General features: G+C 40.4%; 1 protein-coding gene across 2 annotated transcripts; it reads right to left on the reverse strand.

Annotated features, from left to right (window-relative positions):
* Positions 1–1,378: 1,378 nt before the first annotated feature.
* trmt44 (tRNA methyltransferase 44 homolog) lies at positions 1,379–20,216 on the reverse strand. Of its 2 annotated transcripts, XM_034106482.1 has the most exons (12): positions 19,640–20,216; positions 18,942–19,059; positions 18,221–18,440; positions 18,060–18,128; positions 17,615–17,722; positions 16,654–16,725; positions 15,199–15,305; positions 14,671–14,854; positions 9,778–10,126; positions 3,596–3,712; positions 2,861–2,954; positions 2,665–2,753 (listed from the first exon to the last, which is right to left on the reverse strand). In XM_034106482.1, exons 1-11 carry the CDS (start codon positions 19,977–19,979, stop codon positions 2,908–2,910), a joined length of 1,731 nt encoding a protein of 576 aa, XP_033962373.1. In that variant the 5' UTR covers positions 19,980–20,216; the 3' UTR covers positions 2,665–2,753; positions 2,861–2,907. The 2 variants fall into 2 exon arrangements, with proteins under 2 accessions (XP_033962371.1, XP_033962373.1); XM_034106480.2 differs by lacking the exon at positions 2,861–2,954 and having other exon boundaries at positions 1,379–2,753.
* Positions 20,217–20,714: the final 498 nt, after the last annotated feature.

Consider the following 20,714-nt stretch of genomic DNA (forward strand, 5'->3'; position numbering starts at 1 on the left):
GTTTTTGGCATTAAATGCATTCTTTGGGTGGGTGAGGAGCAGCTGACCTCCGATTCAGTGAGGGCAGATTCCTCTGGTCTCTCGGCATTGGTGCAAGGCAGACACAGAGACATAATGATGGCTTATTAAACTAGGTTCAAAAGGTCATAGCAAGAATGGCTGTAAATGTGTGTGGAGTTGGGGATCTGGCAGATGAACGCTTCTATGTCTCAATCCTCTGTAGTTAAATGTAGGGCAGCAGGTCGATTGCATCGGCAAATCTTTTCAGACCCCGAGCTGCAGGAGTATTTTCAATGTTGAATTTCTTCCTGGAAGCCTAATAACGCAAGGGGGAAGGGCAGGAGATGGTGAAATTATTTAAGTAAATCATTAAAACCCACACAAGTGAACATTATGACTGAGTACTACTTGTCAAAACACAACCACAATCAGTTTAATCTATCGCATCACTTAAATCTAAATGGCCTTTCATCAACGGCCAATTGTTTAGAAAGCAATTACAGCTTTAAGCCTTTTCTCCAAGTGTCGAACCTGTGGTCAGACCAAACACATGTATGTCTTCATCAATACCCAGTGACACAGCCATTGAGCTGCAGAGGATACGGGGGCATCCAGTTTCGTAGTATGTTACCAACCATAGGATCTCCATGTCAACCACAGTATGGATGTTATCCTCTGAACAGGGACACAAAGGAAGGGAATCTGTACATGATACACAACTGCTACCTGAGACAGGATTCAGATGCCTCACTTCTTCAGTGTTTTCACTTATATTCTAGATATTTTCTATAATAAATATGTTGAAAATGGTGGTTTTAAGCTTAGCTGTGAATCGAATCTTTAAATGTTGTCCTTTGAAGACTCTGTATAAAAGTACATTTCACGATTGTTGGTTCCTCTGCTCGTTGTCCATAGAAAGGCGAAGTCCCGCCGATCTACTTCCGACCCATGGGACCTTATTTCGGAAAAAGTATGTATTGAAGTCGATGGGGAGAGAAAGATTATCTTTCGATCCCGTTTGAATTGTGCCACGAATTACACATATGATGTTTGTCAATCTTAAAAAATGATTTCCATGTCAAAAAATGCACTGTTTGTCGTAAAAAATTTGAAATATATAAGACTATGAAAAATACGCAACTAGAAAGACTACAAGTCCCGCATGCTGGCTCTTACGGAACCGAATAACTCCCCTTGTGTGTGTGTACAGCTCTCAACATGCCCAGACTTGGAGTGATTTTCACCTCTTTTAATACTTTTCGCCTCATTCTGAAAGAAAGAAATGAAATGTACCAACGTGACGGCCGTCTGGGTGTGTGGTGCGAGACGGGAGATGTAGTTCATTGAGCGGTTTCACACAAAGAAAAGTGTTACTTCACAGTTTTACAACACATTTTTATTTTTTTGACTTGTAAAATTATCTTTTAAATTGACAAACATCATATGTGTAATTCGTGGCACAATTCAAACGGGATCGAAAGATAATCTTTCTCTCGTCATTGACTTCAATACATCATTTTTCCGAAAAGGGAGGGACTTCGCCTCTCTATACGTCCACAGAAAAATCCAACGGGCCAGCCTCACATGCATACACATTTGGGTATCTGTTTTCTTTACCTGGCAGAAAAGGGCCTCCATAAAATACCATAAAAACTAAGAAAATGTCTTACATACCTTTCATGTGAAGCTTTTATGAGGGAATACTGCACACAGCTTGCTGACTTAAACAAATATCCTGACAGCATTTTCCACATCTTAATGTCAATTTAAATTCTTCATCTGAATGTGATTGATCTAAATAGTCTGTCCTTATTGCATCAATAGTTTGAGATTGATGGCACGGACATGAATAAATGAACCCAGAGGACATACTTCCCATCACCATGCTGCAGTCCCTGGGTGGGCCTTACTGTTTTTGACATTTGAGCCACGGGGTGAAGTCTAGCACCCTGTGGCAGTGAGCGCCCGTCCAGAGGGGACGACACGCAGCTCACCCCTCAACTCCTGCCAACAAATAATTCATGCCACTAACATTTACTTTGTTCAAACGCCGTCCGTTCTTTATCCACCGCCCTGCCTGTGAACCTCAAAGTACCTGTTTGAGGTGAATTAACAGCCTTCAAAGAAATATATAACAGCTTTTAGAGTTTTTTATGCAGTGAAAGAAAAGTCTATGAAGGACTTCATTATCATAAAATAAAAAGGAAAAATGTAGTTTGAAATACACTTTAATCGATATTCAGTGTACAATTGAGCTTTACAGAAATCTATTCCTTGAATAAATAAAAAGAAAAGAATCCCTTGAAATTAGAGATGTCAGCAAGCTATAAAAGTGAACGCTAAAGCTGCATCTGGCTCAGAGGGAGAGAATATTGTAAAACTTTCCCAGAAATGACGTAATGTTGCTTGGATCTGAACTTCTTCCTCTTTGTGGCTTCAGGGCTGGGAGTGGAGACTTGTTCAGGAAGATCTATGGGCAGAGATGCACATAGTGTTCATTAGAAAAGTTCCTCAAGTTCAAATAAAGGCGTTGTGTCTCATCTTCTTCAGAGGTTTGGTCGAGGGTCGCAGCTCATCAGGTCCGTGGGCGAAGGCACAGAGTTCGGCCTGCAGGGGGCAGCGCTGAGGGTGGTGGTCGTAGAACCAGCAGGCACGAGTTTTCAGGGCCCCGGGGGCGAGGGGCTTTCTTTTTGTATCCGCCCTGGAGGCCTTCCTGTCCCGCCAGTCTCTTATATACACCCGCCCTCCTTCCACTGAAAGAGAAGGAATGACGAGATTTAAAGCCTCTCCAGAATGAAGTGCTCCTTCCAAAAACGTATTATTATTATTATTTTCAGGATCCAGAACTCATAATATTTACTGCGTATCAGAGACGACACCTGGTTGAATCATCAGCAAAGATCTGAGTTACTGTGTTGGAAGATATCTGACTTGTATGGGGGAAAGTGGGAGACCTTAGAGATGACAGGGAAATTAAGAATATTGAGGGAATGAGGAAAATGTACTATTGGATTTCACCAAAGAATAAATATGTCATTTTTCAGGTTCATATCAGTATTGTGTGCCTCTACTATGACATCTTTTTAGCCTTTGCAGACCATTGACATGCACAAAAACCTATATAACAAACTACAGGAAAGGGAAAACCCCAAAAAGCATAATAGGACCTCTTGCGACAGAGAGACATTTAAATAACACATTTAAGACCAAATACCTGATATTAATATTGAGACTATATTGTAGCTTTCATAAAAATGTAGACACAATAAGATTTTTGACGAATAAATAACCATCAGTAATTTCGATATTGAATTGGTGGATAAAGACATATTGTGAAAATTATAAAATCACATTGACGTATTGCAGCCTTTCAACAACAGGGAAAGGACAATATGCCAAATAATGATATCGAAATCTAAGTCTAGTATCAAAATATTGATATATTGATATATTGGCCTGCCATATTTTATTCCCTTTGTTAAAATCCACGTGTCCAAACACTTGTGGTCCTAATATGTTGCCCTTTAGGGAAAAACACACAATTTCCTCTACTGTATGATAGCTAAGAGAATGTATATAAAGTGTATACAACTACCTCTGAAGACTTGGTGGTTGTTCTTCAGCAGCGTCTGGAGGCCTCCACACTCCTTCTTCAGGAGCTGCAGGGTTTCCTGCTTCATCAGTCCAGCTGCCTCGTTCACAGAGAGGCTTCCTGAGGAGGGGGAGAAGGGGATAGATAAGAGCAAACACGAGTGACAAAGGAGCGGGAGGAGGTCTATCGATGTCACAATCATCAATATATTAACAAGCTGCCTCAGGCATGCACAGAAATCATTTTTATCCCACCACTACAGAGTTCAAAACAAGATTGCGATGAAGACGATTGGCTGGAGCCAGTTGTTTCAAGAGAGGCAGTGCTATATGAGAATATGCTAAAGGCGTGAAATGTGATCGATGCTACGTTGGAACATTTTTAAAAGGACACCTCAGTCACTGTCTTTCTGTGCGAGTAAGGCCTGTGAAATGTGCTCAATTACAGCTGCTCAAACAAGCTGTCAGAGCGACCAGCATGCATTTCACCGCTGCATCCCACTGACATCTATTTCAGTGCGTGAGTCACTGTTGTCACCCCCCACTGGGACATTCATTTTAAGGGTGGATATTGAAATGCCTATGCTACAAGTTAGCGAGTAGTAAGCATATAAAGAGCATTGGAATGAGATGTTCTGTATTTTTGGAGTTGCCCTTTTGCCCCCAGAAGAGAATTCAATCATGGTTGACCTTTAGTTTGTACAATTGACAGTCTGCCTCCTTCTTCTCTGACATATTGGAGAGGGACACAAACGCATTCGTGCTAACAATATTTGACTTAAATCTGCAGACACCATAATGCAATCTTCATTTCAGGTATGCACTGTTGGCCTAGTGATTATTGAGAATGAGAGCATTTCAATGGGTCATATCTTTTCCTTCCCTTTTGATCAGTCTTCAGTTTGGCAAATAAATACATGTACGATTTGTAAGACAATATATGGAGTTTTATTTGTACTTCTACATGACATTTTCGACGGTGATTGTTCTCAGTTTTCTGAAACATATTTTCCACCCAAATGCATCCTGGTGAAATTGCTGAGTTAATACCTAAAATATGCAAGACACTCCCACATTCACAGACACTAGCAACGGCCAAAAGCAGTCCAGTGCTGATTGTGAATCTGGGCAGACTGCCGTCCTATAGCCCAGACTCCAGGGAGCTCAAGGCCTTACTATAATATCAATACAACGTTTAGAGCTGCCCTTTAATGCCTACAAAGTTAATGGGGATTAATGGGGGAGGGGCAGTATTGACAGAGAAGACTGTGCTTGGCGAAGACCAAAGGAGATGATTATCAATTGATCGGCTTGATGTACACTACATCTTTAAGCCTAAATGTCCCTCGTGCAGAGATGGCTGGTGATTGATTGCTTTTTGCTGCTCAAGCCAATTCAGAATCAGGATGGATGGAGTAAAAAATGAAAGAGAAAATCTGTTATCAAAAATAACATTATCAAAAGGGTTCACAAGTTAGGAGATAAAAGGAACAGAACTATCTTTTATTTTTGTATTATAAAATACAATTGTGTAAAAATTGAGAGAACAAATGTACTCATCATATTAAGATATATTGTAACCAAAATCAAAAATGAACTGTACTGTAAATAATCCCAATCAATTGCCTCTAAATGAATGGCCCTGACAACCGAACAACATGGCAAACATCTTTCGTTTTTATTTCCCGACATTATATAAATGCACTGTAAGGCGACCTTGGGTGTCCTGAAAGGCGCCTCGAAATAAAACGTATTATTATTATTATTATTGTCATCATAGGATAATGAGCCATTTCCATTTGCATTCCAGATTAATGGTTTGTTCTTTGAAACATTAGAAAATGCAGATTGCAATTTCCTAAGGTTTAAATTGACATTTAAATTGCAATCACAAATTAATTCTCTACCATCATCGGTGCAATCTTTTAGATGGCTCATCAATAAATTCAACAAATGGTTATGGTTTTAATATTATAAGCAAAGGAATAATCGTATGTGTTGGGTGAGCGCAGCATACACTAGCAGAGTTCACTTTGATATCCACCAGTTGTTTGTCCTTTTCGACTTCCAAATCAAAGAAGGGTTACATCTCACTGAATTGTCCCTCTCAGCTTCCTTACAGTGAAAAGGGTGGCTAAGCTAACCAAAACAGTGTTATTTATCTCAGATCATGCCTAATTTTAGTGGACCATCACATATCGAGTATGGAATTAATCTGCAGATGCTCCGGGTCAAAATGAGACTTACTGATGACACTTTTTGAGCCCAAAAAAGGCAACATACAAGTCAAGGCTTGTTTTTAACTTCCCCGTACGCTGGAAAGGCTTTTTGCTACTGAAGCAGTTGTTGATCACCAAGGGGTTAGTGGTCAATGACGGTATACAGTCCATCAAATACTTTCTTTTTTAATTGTGAAACCATAAGAGGTCCTTGAACACAGTCATATATTAGCACAGCTGATATTAGGCTCATGGGTCGAGTAGTAGTCTATGCAGGATTAGTCATAAACAGATACACGAACAAATGAATCACTTCCAAGCTGAGATAATCAGGGAAGGAGGATGATGATGATGATGATGATGATGATGATGGTGCAAAGAATAACAGCTGGGTCTTCTGAAGGATTGTGGGAATACATTCAAATTTTTTTAATGCACCCGTCCGTTATAATACGGTGCCCACTCTCTCTTTAATGCAGGCTATTTCTGTTTAGAACATGTATATAATAGATGTGCAAACTCTACAAGGAACATTATCATGAGACACCATGTGAACTTTTGGCTTACTGTACATGTCTTTGGAAATGATAAAATATTGCATGGAGTATAGTACATGTTAGATGGAGAGCTAGACACTGACTTTCATTCTAAGCAGCTTACATAACTACCTGAGTCCGGTCAGCAGTAAAGCATGCATGAATTAGTAAATCCACTTAAAGCTAAAGTAGCAGCATCACACGTTTGCAACTTTCACGCAATAACGACTATACAGTATTTAAACCTCATTGCACAAATATGAAGCGAAGTAACAGCAGCAAGGCGTGTGTATTTGCTTCACATAATGACATTTGCTTCAGTAAGACATAGTCTCTCATGGTTTTGATCAGAAGATACTTGTACAAATTGTAATACACAAGCCAAACAATCACTTTTTAATACTCAATTGCTATGAATAGAAAAACCCTAGCCCTAGATAGCAGTATTTCACAATCACATTCAAAAATCTACCTTTCTTTCCCCTTAATTATTGTTATTTAAATGTTAAATGACTGTTTGTGTTGTATTAAAGCTTCATCTTGCAACAACTCAGGAGCAACTGATACATTGCTAATATTTTTAACAACATTTGGGCTTACACTAAAGCGAGGAAGCTATTCAACCAAACATCTACTAAGTACATTACAACATTACAAATTAGTAGATTAAAACATCAAAAATCCTCACAGTCTTTGAAGAGGCCATTTAAAATGGAGAGAATTGAATCTCAAATGCCTTTCGATGACTGAGGTTCTTGTGGATCTTTCCAATATAGGCGGGTTCACCCTGAATGTACCCTTTGTTCCTTCAGGTAACTGGTAGGAATACCTCAATACAAATGCATTCTCATGCATAAATCATAGATGCTGGTGCATTATTCATCAAGTCATCTCTATACAGGGTTACTGACTCCCTTTATTTGCTCTCCCTCATTTTCTACAACTAAATGCAGCACTGACATCACGACATATCATTTTTCAGTTTTTAATCATAGTAGTCCTTATCTCTTTCATATGGGATGTGTGTGTGTGTGGCAGCAGTGGTGCAGAGGCGTTGACAAAGGTGATGCGTGGGCAGTGCATATGTGTGTGCGATGCGGCGTGCGTATGTGGCACTCTCTGTAGCACGCAGTGAAGGAAGTGCGGCTGGCAGAGAGATAGCTACAGAGTTCAAAGTGGCATCACTGTGTGTCATGAAAGCCTTTCCGGATGATGCCGAGAGGGGGACAGAGATAGAATACATGAACATATATTTTAAGGAAGTAGGCTACTGAGGAATGTGAGAAGAGATTATTTTGTGTTGTTTTGGAACATACCCTTTCACTTTTGCTGCTTCCCCGTTTGTATTCCTTGTGCTAGGCTAAGATAACAAGCTGCTGGCTTTAGAATGATATGAATGCATACATGCCAACCTTTCCAAATCCAAAAGAGGTAGGTTTGCGTGCGGCAAATGTGCACGCCCAAAAGAGGTAATCAGAAGAAATGGAAGCCCAGTAATTACAGTATAAACCATGTGTTTAACATATATTGCATCATTTTATGCATTTTTCAGAAAAAGTGGTAGTTTGGTAAACAGTGACATCAACGACATGTTTGGTCTGTAAAATGCCCCGAAAAGTAAAAGAATGGGAGATAAATATCCCAAAGTCTCCACATTTTATTATATTTTTAGTGTGTTTCTGGTCCTCTTTCAGTTGAGACAGATGAAGGACGTGTCAGGATGTAGACCTGTGTGAACATTGGATAAAGCCAGGTTCATATTCTTGTTTCATGTTGTGGACATATTAGAGACAGAGCAAAATATCTTTGTGTTGCGCCATAAATCAGAAAATACTGCATTAAAAAAGTCATTTCCTGCATTTTTCAACTGATAAAGTGTGATATAAATAATGTACAGGCTTTCAGATTGCTGTACGTCACTAAACAGAGACATTAACGACATGTTTGGTGTTGAAAATGTCACAAAAAGTGAAAGAATGGGAGATAAATATCCCCAAATCTCAAAATGGTATTATATTTGTTGTGTGTTTGTGGTCCTCTTTCAGTTGAGACACTGTAGGTGTAGGATGCTTCAGGAAAAGACCAAACACCGGATGTCTTTCAGTCGCCAACATGTGTTTTCGAGACACTGATATTAACGGGGAAACCCTGCAGGACTCAAATGCCTCGTCTCTGTTCCCCTAACTCATTTGGGAGTGATTTCCCATCAGCCTTTTTCATGTAGCCTACTGACCTATTGTTAACAGTGTAAAAATACTAGTTCCACATAGTTAAATGAATCAGCTAAACCTAAAGCCTGAAGGGAAAAAAACAACAACAGGCCAACTCCTGCTAAAGCTAACATAACTAGCTTAGCCAGAAGCAACTATCTCAGATGTTGAATCTAGTTGAATTCATGCCATAGCAGGTGCCTTTAAAATCACACAATGTATTCAATTGAAAAACAGACAGCTAGCAAAAGAGATGTAAACAATGATAATGATTTGATAAAGGCACCAGTTAAAATGTAGGACAAAGCTAAACTAAAACATTGTGTCTGTAGATCCATAGAGTGTAGCTAGCACCTGCAATGTTTTAGTATTGTGTTGGTTTCAAAGCAGTGGTTCTTTAAGGTGACTTAAAGGGGACCTATCATGCAAAATGCACCTTTGTACGTCTTGTATACATGAATGTGTCCCCGGTGTGTCAGGGAATTCACCAAGTGTCAGAAAACACAACCCTCTCTTTTCCTCCATACCCACATCTCTAAAAATGGGGCTCCAACGGATCTGATACAGGCTGATACAGATTTGAAAATAGTCTGATGTCAGTGACGAGGAGCTCCGCCTATATGGCCAACTCTCCCACCAATCAGGGGAATGACAGGTTGCCGTGGCATGGTAACAGCATGGTAACATGACGCTCGTAACTCGGCCCCCTCCTTTGCAGGGGGGCGTGGTCAGCTGCAGCGCATGCAAAGACAGGAGTGGAGGAGAGCAAAATAGAGCGAAATGAGGCATGGCTAAAATGCATGATCCGTTTGGTATTTTGAAAAAGAAAACGTATAAATATACCTTATATAGGTATGGCCCTACAATATATTATTCAAATATAGCATGATAGGTCTCCTTTAATAAGTATTACAAGTCCTATCACAGCCTTAGTATCTGTAACGTTTGCCAACCAGCCTGGAAACTTTGGCCCTTATCTCCTCAACTTCCCTGCCTCAGTAGATACTAATCTCTCCCTTTGTAGGAGATATTTATAGCTGCTCGGCAACAGAAGTAATGAATTCAGAAACTCCCAAAGTGCACAATAACATGACTGGATCAGTGAGATTCTCTGATAATGTGTTCTACTCTGGATTTAATTTGAGCCTGTTCAACGCTTCTGTAGCAGCTCATGCCCAGGGAGACTGATTTCTTGGGTGTTATGTGGGTGTTGTGGTTTACCTCCTCGATTCCAGTCACTGGAGGACCCTCCGCCATCCTCTTCAGTCATTCCCAGGATTACATTAGCAACCTGCAGGACCACACCGTTGACCAAGTCCCGCGGGAGAGCAGCACAGTTTCGAACCATTTCCACCTTGTCTCTGGGCTGGAAACCAACTCCCCAGCTGCTGTCAGGGGTCCTGTCAGGGTCTCCCTCTCCATGGCAACAGTTCCCATCACTTCTGATGCCTGACCTTTGAACTGTGGCCCCAGGGGCTTTCTGGCGGCTCTGTATGTAATGAGCTCTTCGCTCCTCTGCCTCGGCCTCGGCAGATATCTGGTAGTTTCTTGACTTTCCCACCAGACACACCTGTGGAAAAAGAAGCTAAATGTCAGGGTTTGAGTCCCATGGGTGCCGAGTGTCCAAGGTGTACAAAAAACACTTAAGAATACGAGTCCTAAATACCGGTGTTATTATGGACAGAAAACTGAATTATGCCCACGCAAATCATTTTAAATATATGTACTGATGTTGGGGAAGCTTTCCCTCTTTCCCGCTTTCCCTCCCTCCTCTAGGGGGGTCTGGGGGGCATGCTCCCCGTTTAGATTTTTCTTTTAAATGTTGAAGTTAAAAGCATCAATCTGGTGCACTTTGAGAGCAAAATTAAGAGATCTATGGATACATCTCAACACCCATATGAAACAGACCTGTAAGCAGATTTATTTTTTCTTTATGGATATTTTACAAATCACTCTCCTTTCAAACTGTATTCTTGTTTATTAATAACAACTTTTTTTTACTGTCATAAAGTATTTTTTACCTCTTTACTTTATTCTCTTATTTTTTTATAACTATAATGATCATATAAAGATGCAGACCCGGCGGCAGACATACATCTCTGGGCGGGCATTTGATTTACCAGGGCGGGCCCACCCCGAAACTTACATTTCCCGGGAAATCTCGAGATTTGTCAAGGGGGGGGGGGGCTGGTTTTAGGTTGCCATAAGGCTGTTGACGGTCTTATTATAGGCTACATCCATTGGTTGGTTTTGTGGCACATTTGTAACGCTGTGCCAACTTGGGCAAGCACGCAGGCAAACTTGAGCGCACACAGGGTGGAGAGGTGGAGTAAGGTTGAGCGATGGAGAGAAAGGGAGAGAGAGAGAGATTGAGCGAGGCAGAGAGCATGTGCAGCGGTCTGCTTGCGCACAGAGCAGGAGTTCGTGAGAGAGCCGGCTTGAGAGTCAATTTCTCTTCAAAATATAATTGCCAGCCTCCCTTGTCCCTGGCTGGCTTGCTAGCTCGTTGGTAACGTGATGTCTTCTAATGTCGTCTGCATCTGGCACTGAGATGCCATATTCCTTTCATGAACCACTTCCTGATATCCATTGTTGCAGATAAATATAAATGATAATAGCCAAACTAACCTAGCAAGAGTAAACTGACAGGCTGCTGTGCCGCATCTCACTCAAAAACCCACACGACTCAACCCAGCGAAAAAGCAGTCTCGCGCGCAGCCTTTCATTCTGAATTTCATTCAGAATTTCATAGCAAAATAAAAAAAATGCTATTAAACTACTCTTTCAACATAGTTTAAAACAAAAATAATATTAGGACAAAGCCCTACAAATAACAACAATAAACATAATCAGTGGCGGCTCCAGAGTATTTGTGTTGGGTAATCTATGGTAGGGCTAACCCATACAGTGGTGGGGCTCAAGTCAGTATTTGCAATGTGATTACATACACGCTCCCCCTTGACAGTGAAACGCCACGCGTGAGGTTTAGATTATTTCCCTGTCTCAATCCATATGGAACTGTATGAAATAAAAAGGCACATTTGTCTTGTAGTAAATAAAAAGGGTGACCTGGAGCCAATCCTGCAATTTACCCACAGGTGAAAGAGTTGACATGCTGAAACCCAACCCCTGTAGGGGGGTCTGGGGGGATTTTTTTAAATACTAACATAAAATACACATTCTGGTACTCTCTTGAGAAGAAAAATAAATAAATCTATTACTACACCACATATTTAAAAAAATGAATGCCATTTTAGTTTGTTGTTACTTTGTTCTGAAAGCTGAACCTGCTACTCCTCACAGAGAGAAGAGGGAAGAGGCTGTGAATTACTTTACATTGTGGATAAGGGTGGATATCCCCCATTGTTCTGTGTGTCAAAATGAAAGACAGCCCACACACCTATCAATCATCAAACCGTGGGGTCTTATTTCATTACGTGTTGATATCTATCAACACGTAATGTTGTATTCTTTCATACACAGTGACGTCACGAGCTACCCACAATGCAATGTGCGCCATATATATATATATATAAATACGCCATTTTCCTGGAGGTGCTAATATCCTGGAGGTGCTAATGTAAACAGCTAGCTAAAGTAGCCAGGCAGAGCGCACTAGTTTTTTTTCCGGAATTAACGACCGAAGAAATCGCTGCATGTCTTCGGATTACATCTCTGGACTTGAGGGGTGTGCTCTAGGTCGTTACCAGAGTAAACTAGAGCTGTGTGGGTTGTCGGATTGCCCTTACAAGACTGCCTGCAGACGTATGGAAAAACGAACCTTGAAAGTGGCCTTCGTCGATTTTGGCTGCATCTACGTCTAATTTCTGGAAACACCAGGTGAATACCCCACTTGTCACAATAATATTATCATGCCATTGCATATATGTGGTATTTTAGAGTTGACGATATTGATTAAGGCAATAGACTATGATATTCTGCTTGCACCTCGCGTGAAATGGCGCATACCGGAAGTACGGTGTCACCCTCCGCCCAAAACCCGTGTGTGTGAAAGAATAGAGATTTACTACAGCAAAAGTTGGGACTTCCTGCAACAACACCACGCCGTTATCGTGATTCTGATTGGCCAGAAGACATTATCAAAGATGTTTTATTGAGAAGATGATCACTACGTGACAAAAGTTTTCAAACCGTTTCTAGTCTTCGGTATTTACTGCTGTCTGTGCAATTTACTCCGTGCGAGTTGGCGGACTTTATTTAGCTTACTTTAAAATCATTTTTCAAGGTGGGGCTAAGCCATTTCTTGCTATCGCTGTAGCCTACCCCAGTAAACTCTGGCGCCGCCACTGAACATAATAATAAAACAATTAAAATGTTGTATTCAGCCCTGATTAAAACAGCGGGCCCAAATCCTGGATGGGCGGGCCCGGCCCCATGGGGCCCGCCCATGACTCCGGGTCTGTAAAGATGTGCCTTTACCTCACTGGTTGGAGAAAAAGCTTATTATAATCGTTAGCATATTTAGCTAACCAGATGCTAATAACAGTCAAATTATTGACTGTATGATCAGTATGACAGATGAACAGATCGCCACTGGGCTTTCAACTAAAGACACAGCCACACAAAAACTGCGGCATGTGTACGGCTCCTTATGGGTACTGCAATTTTTGGAAGTGCCGGAGCGATGTTCTGGTGGTCTCCGTCAGAACTGCACCCCTGTCAGACGAGACATATACCACGTGATGACACGTTAGGCTCGTGTTGTGTTCAAAGACCCTGATCTTGGCCAGGAAAAACAGGCACTTGCTTGTTTAATTTGTTTGCGGACTAATCTTTTTCTTTTTTACGTGTGTTTATAAATTACCAAGAGGGCCGTACCAAATGGTCTCGCGGGCCGTAGGTTCCCCACCCCTGATTTAGTCATTTGACACACTTCTACTGCTAAGACTGTAAAAGTGTTGTATGTATAACAACAGGTTACAACCATCCTTACTATTATTGTGGTATTTTCCTGAAAATATTCAAGGTAAAATCAATGGCACAAGTGATACCTTAGTCATTTGTTATTTAGGCAGACCACCACACTGGTGCTTAGTACCAGGTTGTTATCATACCAGCAATGGGTCTTGCTCGTTCTTTCGCTTCCCGTCTGATGAAAGGACCAGGAGTGGCTGGATCAACTAGCTAGTAGCTAGCACGTTAGTTAGCATTACAGTCTTAGCCTTGTCATTTCTATTAGCCTTAACATGAAGTAACATCAAGTAACCCAAAATGTTAAACAGTAAGAGTAGTAGTCATATTTCGTGAATCCTTTGAAGAGTACTGTCACACCGGTGTGATCATTCTATAATACACCATTTAAGCCCGGGGGAGAAATGCTAACGCTACATTAGCATCGGCGATCTGTTCTACTTTATGCTATCTGCACAAATGGTTGACATTAAACATTAAAAAGATCAGGCAGTTCAGAGAGAAACAAAGGAAAGCAGGTAGGCAGCTTTGCATGACATTCTTCTGGACGTGTTTCATTGTGGTGATAGTGAGGGTAGTCAATCACTTTTTTGACAAGACAGTAGTGACGGCCATCTTGGTGACGTGTGTTGTTGTGAGAGTCTGCGAGACCAGAGATGTATTTCATTAAGCGTTAAAAAAAAATTATTTAAAAAAATGTGTTACTTCACAGTTTCACGACACATATATTTTTTTTACTTGCAAAATTATCTTTTAAATTGACAAACATCATATGTGTAATTCGTGGCACGATTCAAACGGGATCGAAACATAATCTTTCTCTCTCCATTGACTTCAATATGAAGTCAATATGATATAGTCAATATGATTCCGAAATAAGCTCCCGTGGAGCTCCCCCGGAAGGGGAGGGACTTCGCCTCTCGATGACACCATTAAGTTGCATTGTGGGAAGTGAAGGATGTAGAGGTTTTGCTGCGTGACCCAGGATAAGTGGAGCTTTGTGTGTTGATATTAACCATTCAGGACCATAGGACTTTTGAACTTGTTTTTGAGTATACAATAAAAAGGAAAAAAACATGTTTATCCCACAATATGACAAATATTTAGAATAAGAGAAGTCTTATATTAAATATATGAAGTCAACATAAGCATTGGTGTTTAGTCCCAACTCTGTGAGCCTACCCGTTTGGTGGAAGGTATTCTCAGGCAGTCCTCTTCCGTGTTGAAGCCACTGACTACGCTGACCTCCGTGATGAAGTCGATGTATTCTTTATACTGAGACTTCTTACAATGCCGTCTCTGGTATTTTGCAAAGAAGTCGAAGAAGCAGCAGGGGAGGACGAAGTACCGACAGGAATAAGATGATCTGAAGAGAGAGAAAAGGAATATAATCATACCCTGTGCCATCGGAAATAACAATAACAATTATTTTGTCTTTTCAACAGAAAGGAAACAACAATCCATTCCTAGAGATTATCCTCTGTGTCACTTCAAAGTAGATTTCTCAGATTGAGGCTCAACATCGCCACCAGGTGGACGCTTTAAAACACACTAACTTTTGTACTGACTAACACACACACAGACACACACACACACAGACACACACACACACATTCACACATCCTCTCTCTGCCCATAATGTTATTCCAAATTGGGGAGATCAGCTGGCCCTTCAGCTGCTGAGTGAGATTGTGTCTGCTGATGACTCGCCTGGCAGCTATAACGGGGATCCAGGGTGTGAGTTCGTCCGAATGGTTCCCAATCAGCCAGTCCGTATCCGGGAATAAGAAGCTCTCGCTGGGAGTAATTGCTTTTTCCTAAAATAGCAAAGACCCAAAAAGCACAATAGATCCTTAAAGCGGGGAAAATGCAGGCTGGTGTGATTTTATTCTGAATTTGTATTTAAAGGAAAAGTCTTATCTCAAATTTTTTATATATCAGTGTGAAATGTATGAAAGCTGATTTAAACTTGGTTGGTTGATTGGATTAAATTGCTTTCTTGGCAAAATAATGACTTTTGGATGATCAAAATAACACAATTTCAGCAAATCAAGCCAATACTCTATGTAAAAACATGGTATATCGCACCAACATCCCACACATTGAAGCGTAGTAGCACTGAAACCTGTGAGGTTCAGAGAGAGCCTCCAAATAAAGGTTTGGGACTGCACACAGCACCCCTGGGGGCCCAGAAAAGATTGGTCTGGCACATCCGCTCTCAAAAAATCAGTCAATAATAGATGAGCTGAAATGGAAGCAGTCAGCAGCTTGATGTCAAATACATGAGGAGGCAGACAGGAGAGTGAAGTGTTTTTGGGACAGAGTACCCTGCAAATGTGTGAATGTTCACATGGATCCGTCTTGATTCACTGTTAGACCCCTGTGCAGCAGTGCTTTTTCTCATGTTGTAGTTTCTTTAAGTGTAACACTGTCAGGGTGAAAATGTTTCTGTTTTATGACTGGTAAATAACAGGTAACGGTTTTTTCTTGCTGATTTCTGCAAAATGCTTCGAATCATCTGCAAGTATTGGATACATTAATACATTTATTTTTTTGTCCATTTAACATCTTTTAACCCAAATATATTGAGTAATAACTTGTACTGTATGCAACCAATAAAAGCACGAAACCTCTAAAAGCAGGACATCTTCACATTGTCCATATAAAACAATGAATGGGTTATCAAAATTGTTAACAATGGATTTTTCTGTCAATCAATTAATCGACTAATTTTTACAAACAGCATCCCAAAGTCTATAATAGGATTGCATGAATTAAACTTTTAATGGCCAATGTTGGGTTCAAAAAAAGACATTTTAAAAAGGCGTTTTGAGTTTTGTTAAAACAATGGAAATTAAACATGACTTTTTCTTTTTACCAATACATGTATTCAGGATGTCTTATTTTATATCTGCAACTCAAATGTAATCCTTACTTTCTTTGGATTTGTACATTCAAAAAGAACAATCTCACTTCCAGGGCCATAATTAGCTATCACATGACACATAGTGTTTACAAAATTATCATGGAGTTCAATTGTACCGTTTCGAATCCAGCTAGACAGACACCTACAGCCTGTGATATGGCTTCCCTGTATTGTGTCAAGTTATAATAAACCTAAATAAGTTACAATGAGCCCCCCCTCTTCATGCTCAGCTTGCTCACCTCCAGCAGAGTCTGGGGGCCGAACATGTCCCAGATCTTCCTCCTCCGAACATCGATGCCCTTTCCAGGATGCTGCAACACAAGACGGCATGACGGTCAGCCGATTGCTGCGTGCAAATTCAATTACACCTGTCCTAGTTTGTGATTGGTCATTTAAGCGACACGGTACTGTGGATGTTATGAATTCAGAGACACAAATCCCCCTCACTATGCCCCACCAGCCCTGTGTCATTGATTAGGCTGCTGGTGAAGATTTAAAAAGAACTCCAGTATTTAAATAGGCAGTTTATTTGTATTTATTAATAGTTACATTTGTTATTCCTTCCTTATTATAAGAAGCAATTATATTCATGTGAATCCATCTTGTTAGAAGTGCCAATAAAGCAAGTAGCGTGGCTCTGGCAGTCGGTCCAGACAGGAGATGCAATAGTTTGCTTTCAATAAATTGATTAGATGATTATTCAAACTTTTTGAATAATTGGTTCATTGCTTATGTTAAAAAGAAAGATTAAACCGTCCTGTATTTCTATTTGCTGTTTGATGCAATCATATGTGATAGTAAATATAATATGTTTGTTTCAACTTTTAGATTTGGCCATTAAATTCTGAAACAATAGTTAGTAGATATCTCCTGTCCAATGTCCAAACCTCCACCATGGAGACACGACAGGCAATTTTCATCAAACTTTGTGGAATGGTCAAGGAGGAGCCAATTACATTTTTCATCAGATACACATTCAAGAGCATTCATTATTTTTCACAAGTTAACATTGAGAGACAGGGGCATCTGGCCTTTGCGGAGGTCACTGCTCTCGGTCGTGCTTCTGAGTTCAGTCTGTTGTGGGTTTTAGGTGTAGGAATTTAGTTTGGTTTTCTTGTACCTTCCAGGAGATTCATTTTAACCAGGGAGTCACGTACTGTAAATCAAAGACAGCCAACATTCATCCAGCACGTTGCTTACCCCTTCATTGGCCAGTATGTGAACCAGGAGGCCGTTTCCACAGCCCAGGTCCACAAAGGACTGTTTTTCAGTCAGACCTTTCTCCACTCGCTCCTCCTCCCACAGCACCTGCAGTTCAGTGACAGAGATTCAACACCACTGTCTGATCATGAACGCTTTTAATCACCTGCTGCTCACACCCATTCACCTGCCTGGTGTGACACATAAATCAATGTACCGAGTCAAAGCCTTTTTTCACACTCGGATTGATTCTCTCTTGGATTCATGACCTTACAACATGTGACAAAAAAGAGCTTCACCTTAGCATATATGTACAGAATGGATGTGTTTGTATACTTCGCACGCAGTGGTCATACAGGTTAAAATACATATGAAAAGACATGTTGCAAAATAACTCTCAAATCGATCGTTATAAAACAATATTCAAAACCAGGTTTGAACTCACGAGGAGATATGTAGCAATGGCAACGTCCTCATAGACAAACTTCTCAGGATCCGTAACCTCAGGCCAAACCTTAAAAAAAAAGCATTGGTATTCAGTATTAAAAATCAAGAAATAGAATCAACAACACAGTTTATACGCCTCTGTCGCTGGGCAGACTTTACCTTGACCATGGCCTTGTACTTCTCCTTCAGCGTCTGGTACATGACGCTGTACTTCTCCACCGGCAGCAGGGACAGGGTGCTCCTGAACTCGCTGCTCTTGCACTCGGTGGCCCAGCGCACCAGTTTGGGCAGCAGATCTGAGGACAGCCAGGGCAGCCTCGGGTACGCCACGCCATCCGAGAACCACTGGTCTGAGGCCAAAACATGCAGCTCCAACGACCTGCAGAGGAAGATTATTGTTACCGTCTTAAACTCTTTTATTGTGAAGTATTGTACTATCACTAAGAATATGCATTGTATGTCATGTCAGGTGACTTTACCGTTAACACCATGAGCTTCAGTGTTACTCTGGGTTACCTCATTTAAATGAAAGTGAATACGGGAATATGCGCTAACTGTATCACAGTAATGAAAAGACCAGGTCTTTAATGTTGGAATTTCTCCTGGTTAATAAACCAATATTAAGGGCGTGTCTTCAGGAGTCAAATGTCAAAATCAGTTGTTAAGAATAAAAAATGGGAATGGAGAATGACTAATAAACACTCTGCCGATAACATCCCCTCTGACAATTTTGTATCCTTTTTTTATTATTTGTTGTGTTCTCTATGTTGTCTTTCCCCTGTTCCTATCATTACTGTAAAGTCACTTTAGTTTTGTGTTTGCTTGAATAAAATACATTTAAAAAATGGTCATGTAAAAATGTTTTGTATTAGCCACTCACCATTCCTCACAGTCCTGACGGAGGAGCTGGAACTGATAAATGTTTCCCCTCTTGAGAGAGACCTTTCCTTCTGAATCCTCTTCAAACGGAACAAATGTCACCTGTTGTCTGCCGAAGTCTAAAATGGATTAAAGAGATATAAAGAGGTTTGTATAGGAGAACAGAGTTTGGTAGAGCTTTTCATTCAAATCCACTCTCAGAGGTGGGAAGTAACAAATACATTTACTCCATTACTGTACTTAAGTACAATATTGAGATACTTGTACTTTTCTTGAGTATTTCCATTTTATGTTACTTTGTACTCCAATACAATTCAGAGATAAATCATGAACTTTTACTCCACTACATATATCTAATTACTTTAGTTACTTTACAGACTTTGGATTAATGATGTGAAATATAATCAACACTTAAATACGACTTTAGTTACACCTGGAGTAAATTCTCAAACTACCCTACAGTATACAAAGTCATTCAAACAAGCTGCACCTTTACCAGTTTTGATAACACTTAAATGCATTAATAATTATAATCAAAAAATATACAATATATTATTCAGAAATGGACCAATCTGCAGAATGAGTACTTTCACTTTTGGTACTTTAGGGATATGTGATGCTAATACTTTTGTACTTGCACTTTGATTTACTTGAGTATTCCTACACTCTGGTACTTCTCCCACCTCTGTCCACTCTTACCTTTGAGGATAATCTCCTTATGCAGGTTCGTCCCATAGTTGTTGACTTTAGGAATAAACGTCCTGACGCTGGAGACCCAGGGGGTTTCCTTCTCGTGTGTATTCTCAGGCGTATTCCTGCAGCAGGCCATGAAGGAGAGCACATCCTGAGCGAGGTCAGGCTCCTCCAGCAGCGACAGCACCGCCTCTCTGCCCACATCCCTACTCTCCGTCTCCTTCACCCCGCACAGACGCTTGTTCACCACGTGGGGTTTCTTTATCCACACGTCCACAGCTGACCAGAAGCCTTCGGGAAGAGTCTTACATTCTCCTGGAAACTTTATCTCAAAGAGTTTTGGCATAATTGAGCATCAGACAGGACCACAAGCCATGTGTTTACATCTGCATACGGAGAGAAAAGGACTTCCGGGGTCTTTTTTTACGTAGATAAAGAAAACCAGATGAAGTGGCTTGTAGAATTAGCTCGCTTAGTTTTCCAATTCACATCCTAAGATTAAAAAACAAATGATGAGCTTTACTATCAACGTTGTCCTAGGAAAAAGTAGAAACATGTTGTCGCGGAGTGATGACGTTGCCACTTACAGCCAATGACTGTTATTACAATCACACAGCAGAGGTCGCTGTTGCTATTTATTTCCATTAAATCAGCAGACAGTGTATGATCAAATGTATATTTTTTAGTTTTTTTTTTCTCTAACCAATAAAATAATTAAACAAACATATTCCTAAAAGCATGACCTCGCTATTTCTATTGTGATCATGATTATTCTTACATTTTTAGGATGCATAGGCTACTCAGTGATGCATTGGTGCCTGCTACTCTTTAAACCATAATGACCTCAATTAGACCCATAATAAGGTAACATCCCTTTGACATTATTCCACATTATTTTTACATATTGCATCATTATTATCTCTCATGCATAAAAAGTAGAATTTAAAAAAAAAAAAAACATGTATTTGACCAAGAGTATCTTTGTTATTTTTTTACTTTAGCGACACATTCATTGCAAGAAGTGTAGCAAAAGTCAAGGCCGCATATTCGTCGATTCACACTGCCACAGCACAGATTTGTG

Source organism: Pseudochaenichthys georgianus, chromosome 18 (assembly GCF_902827115.2).
Source record: "Pseudochaenichthys georgianus chromosome 18, fPseGeo1.2, whole genome shotgun sequence".
Lineage (NCBI taxonomy): Eukaryota > Metazoa > Chordata > Actinopteri > Perciformes > Channichthyidae > Pseudochaenichthys > Pseudochaenichthys georgianus.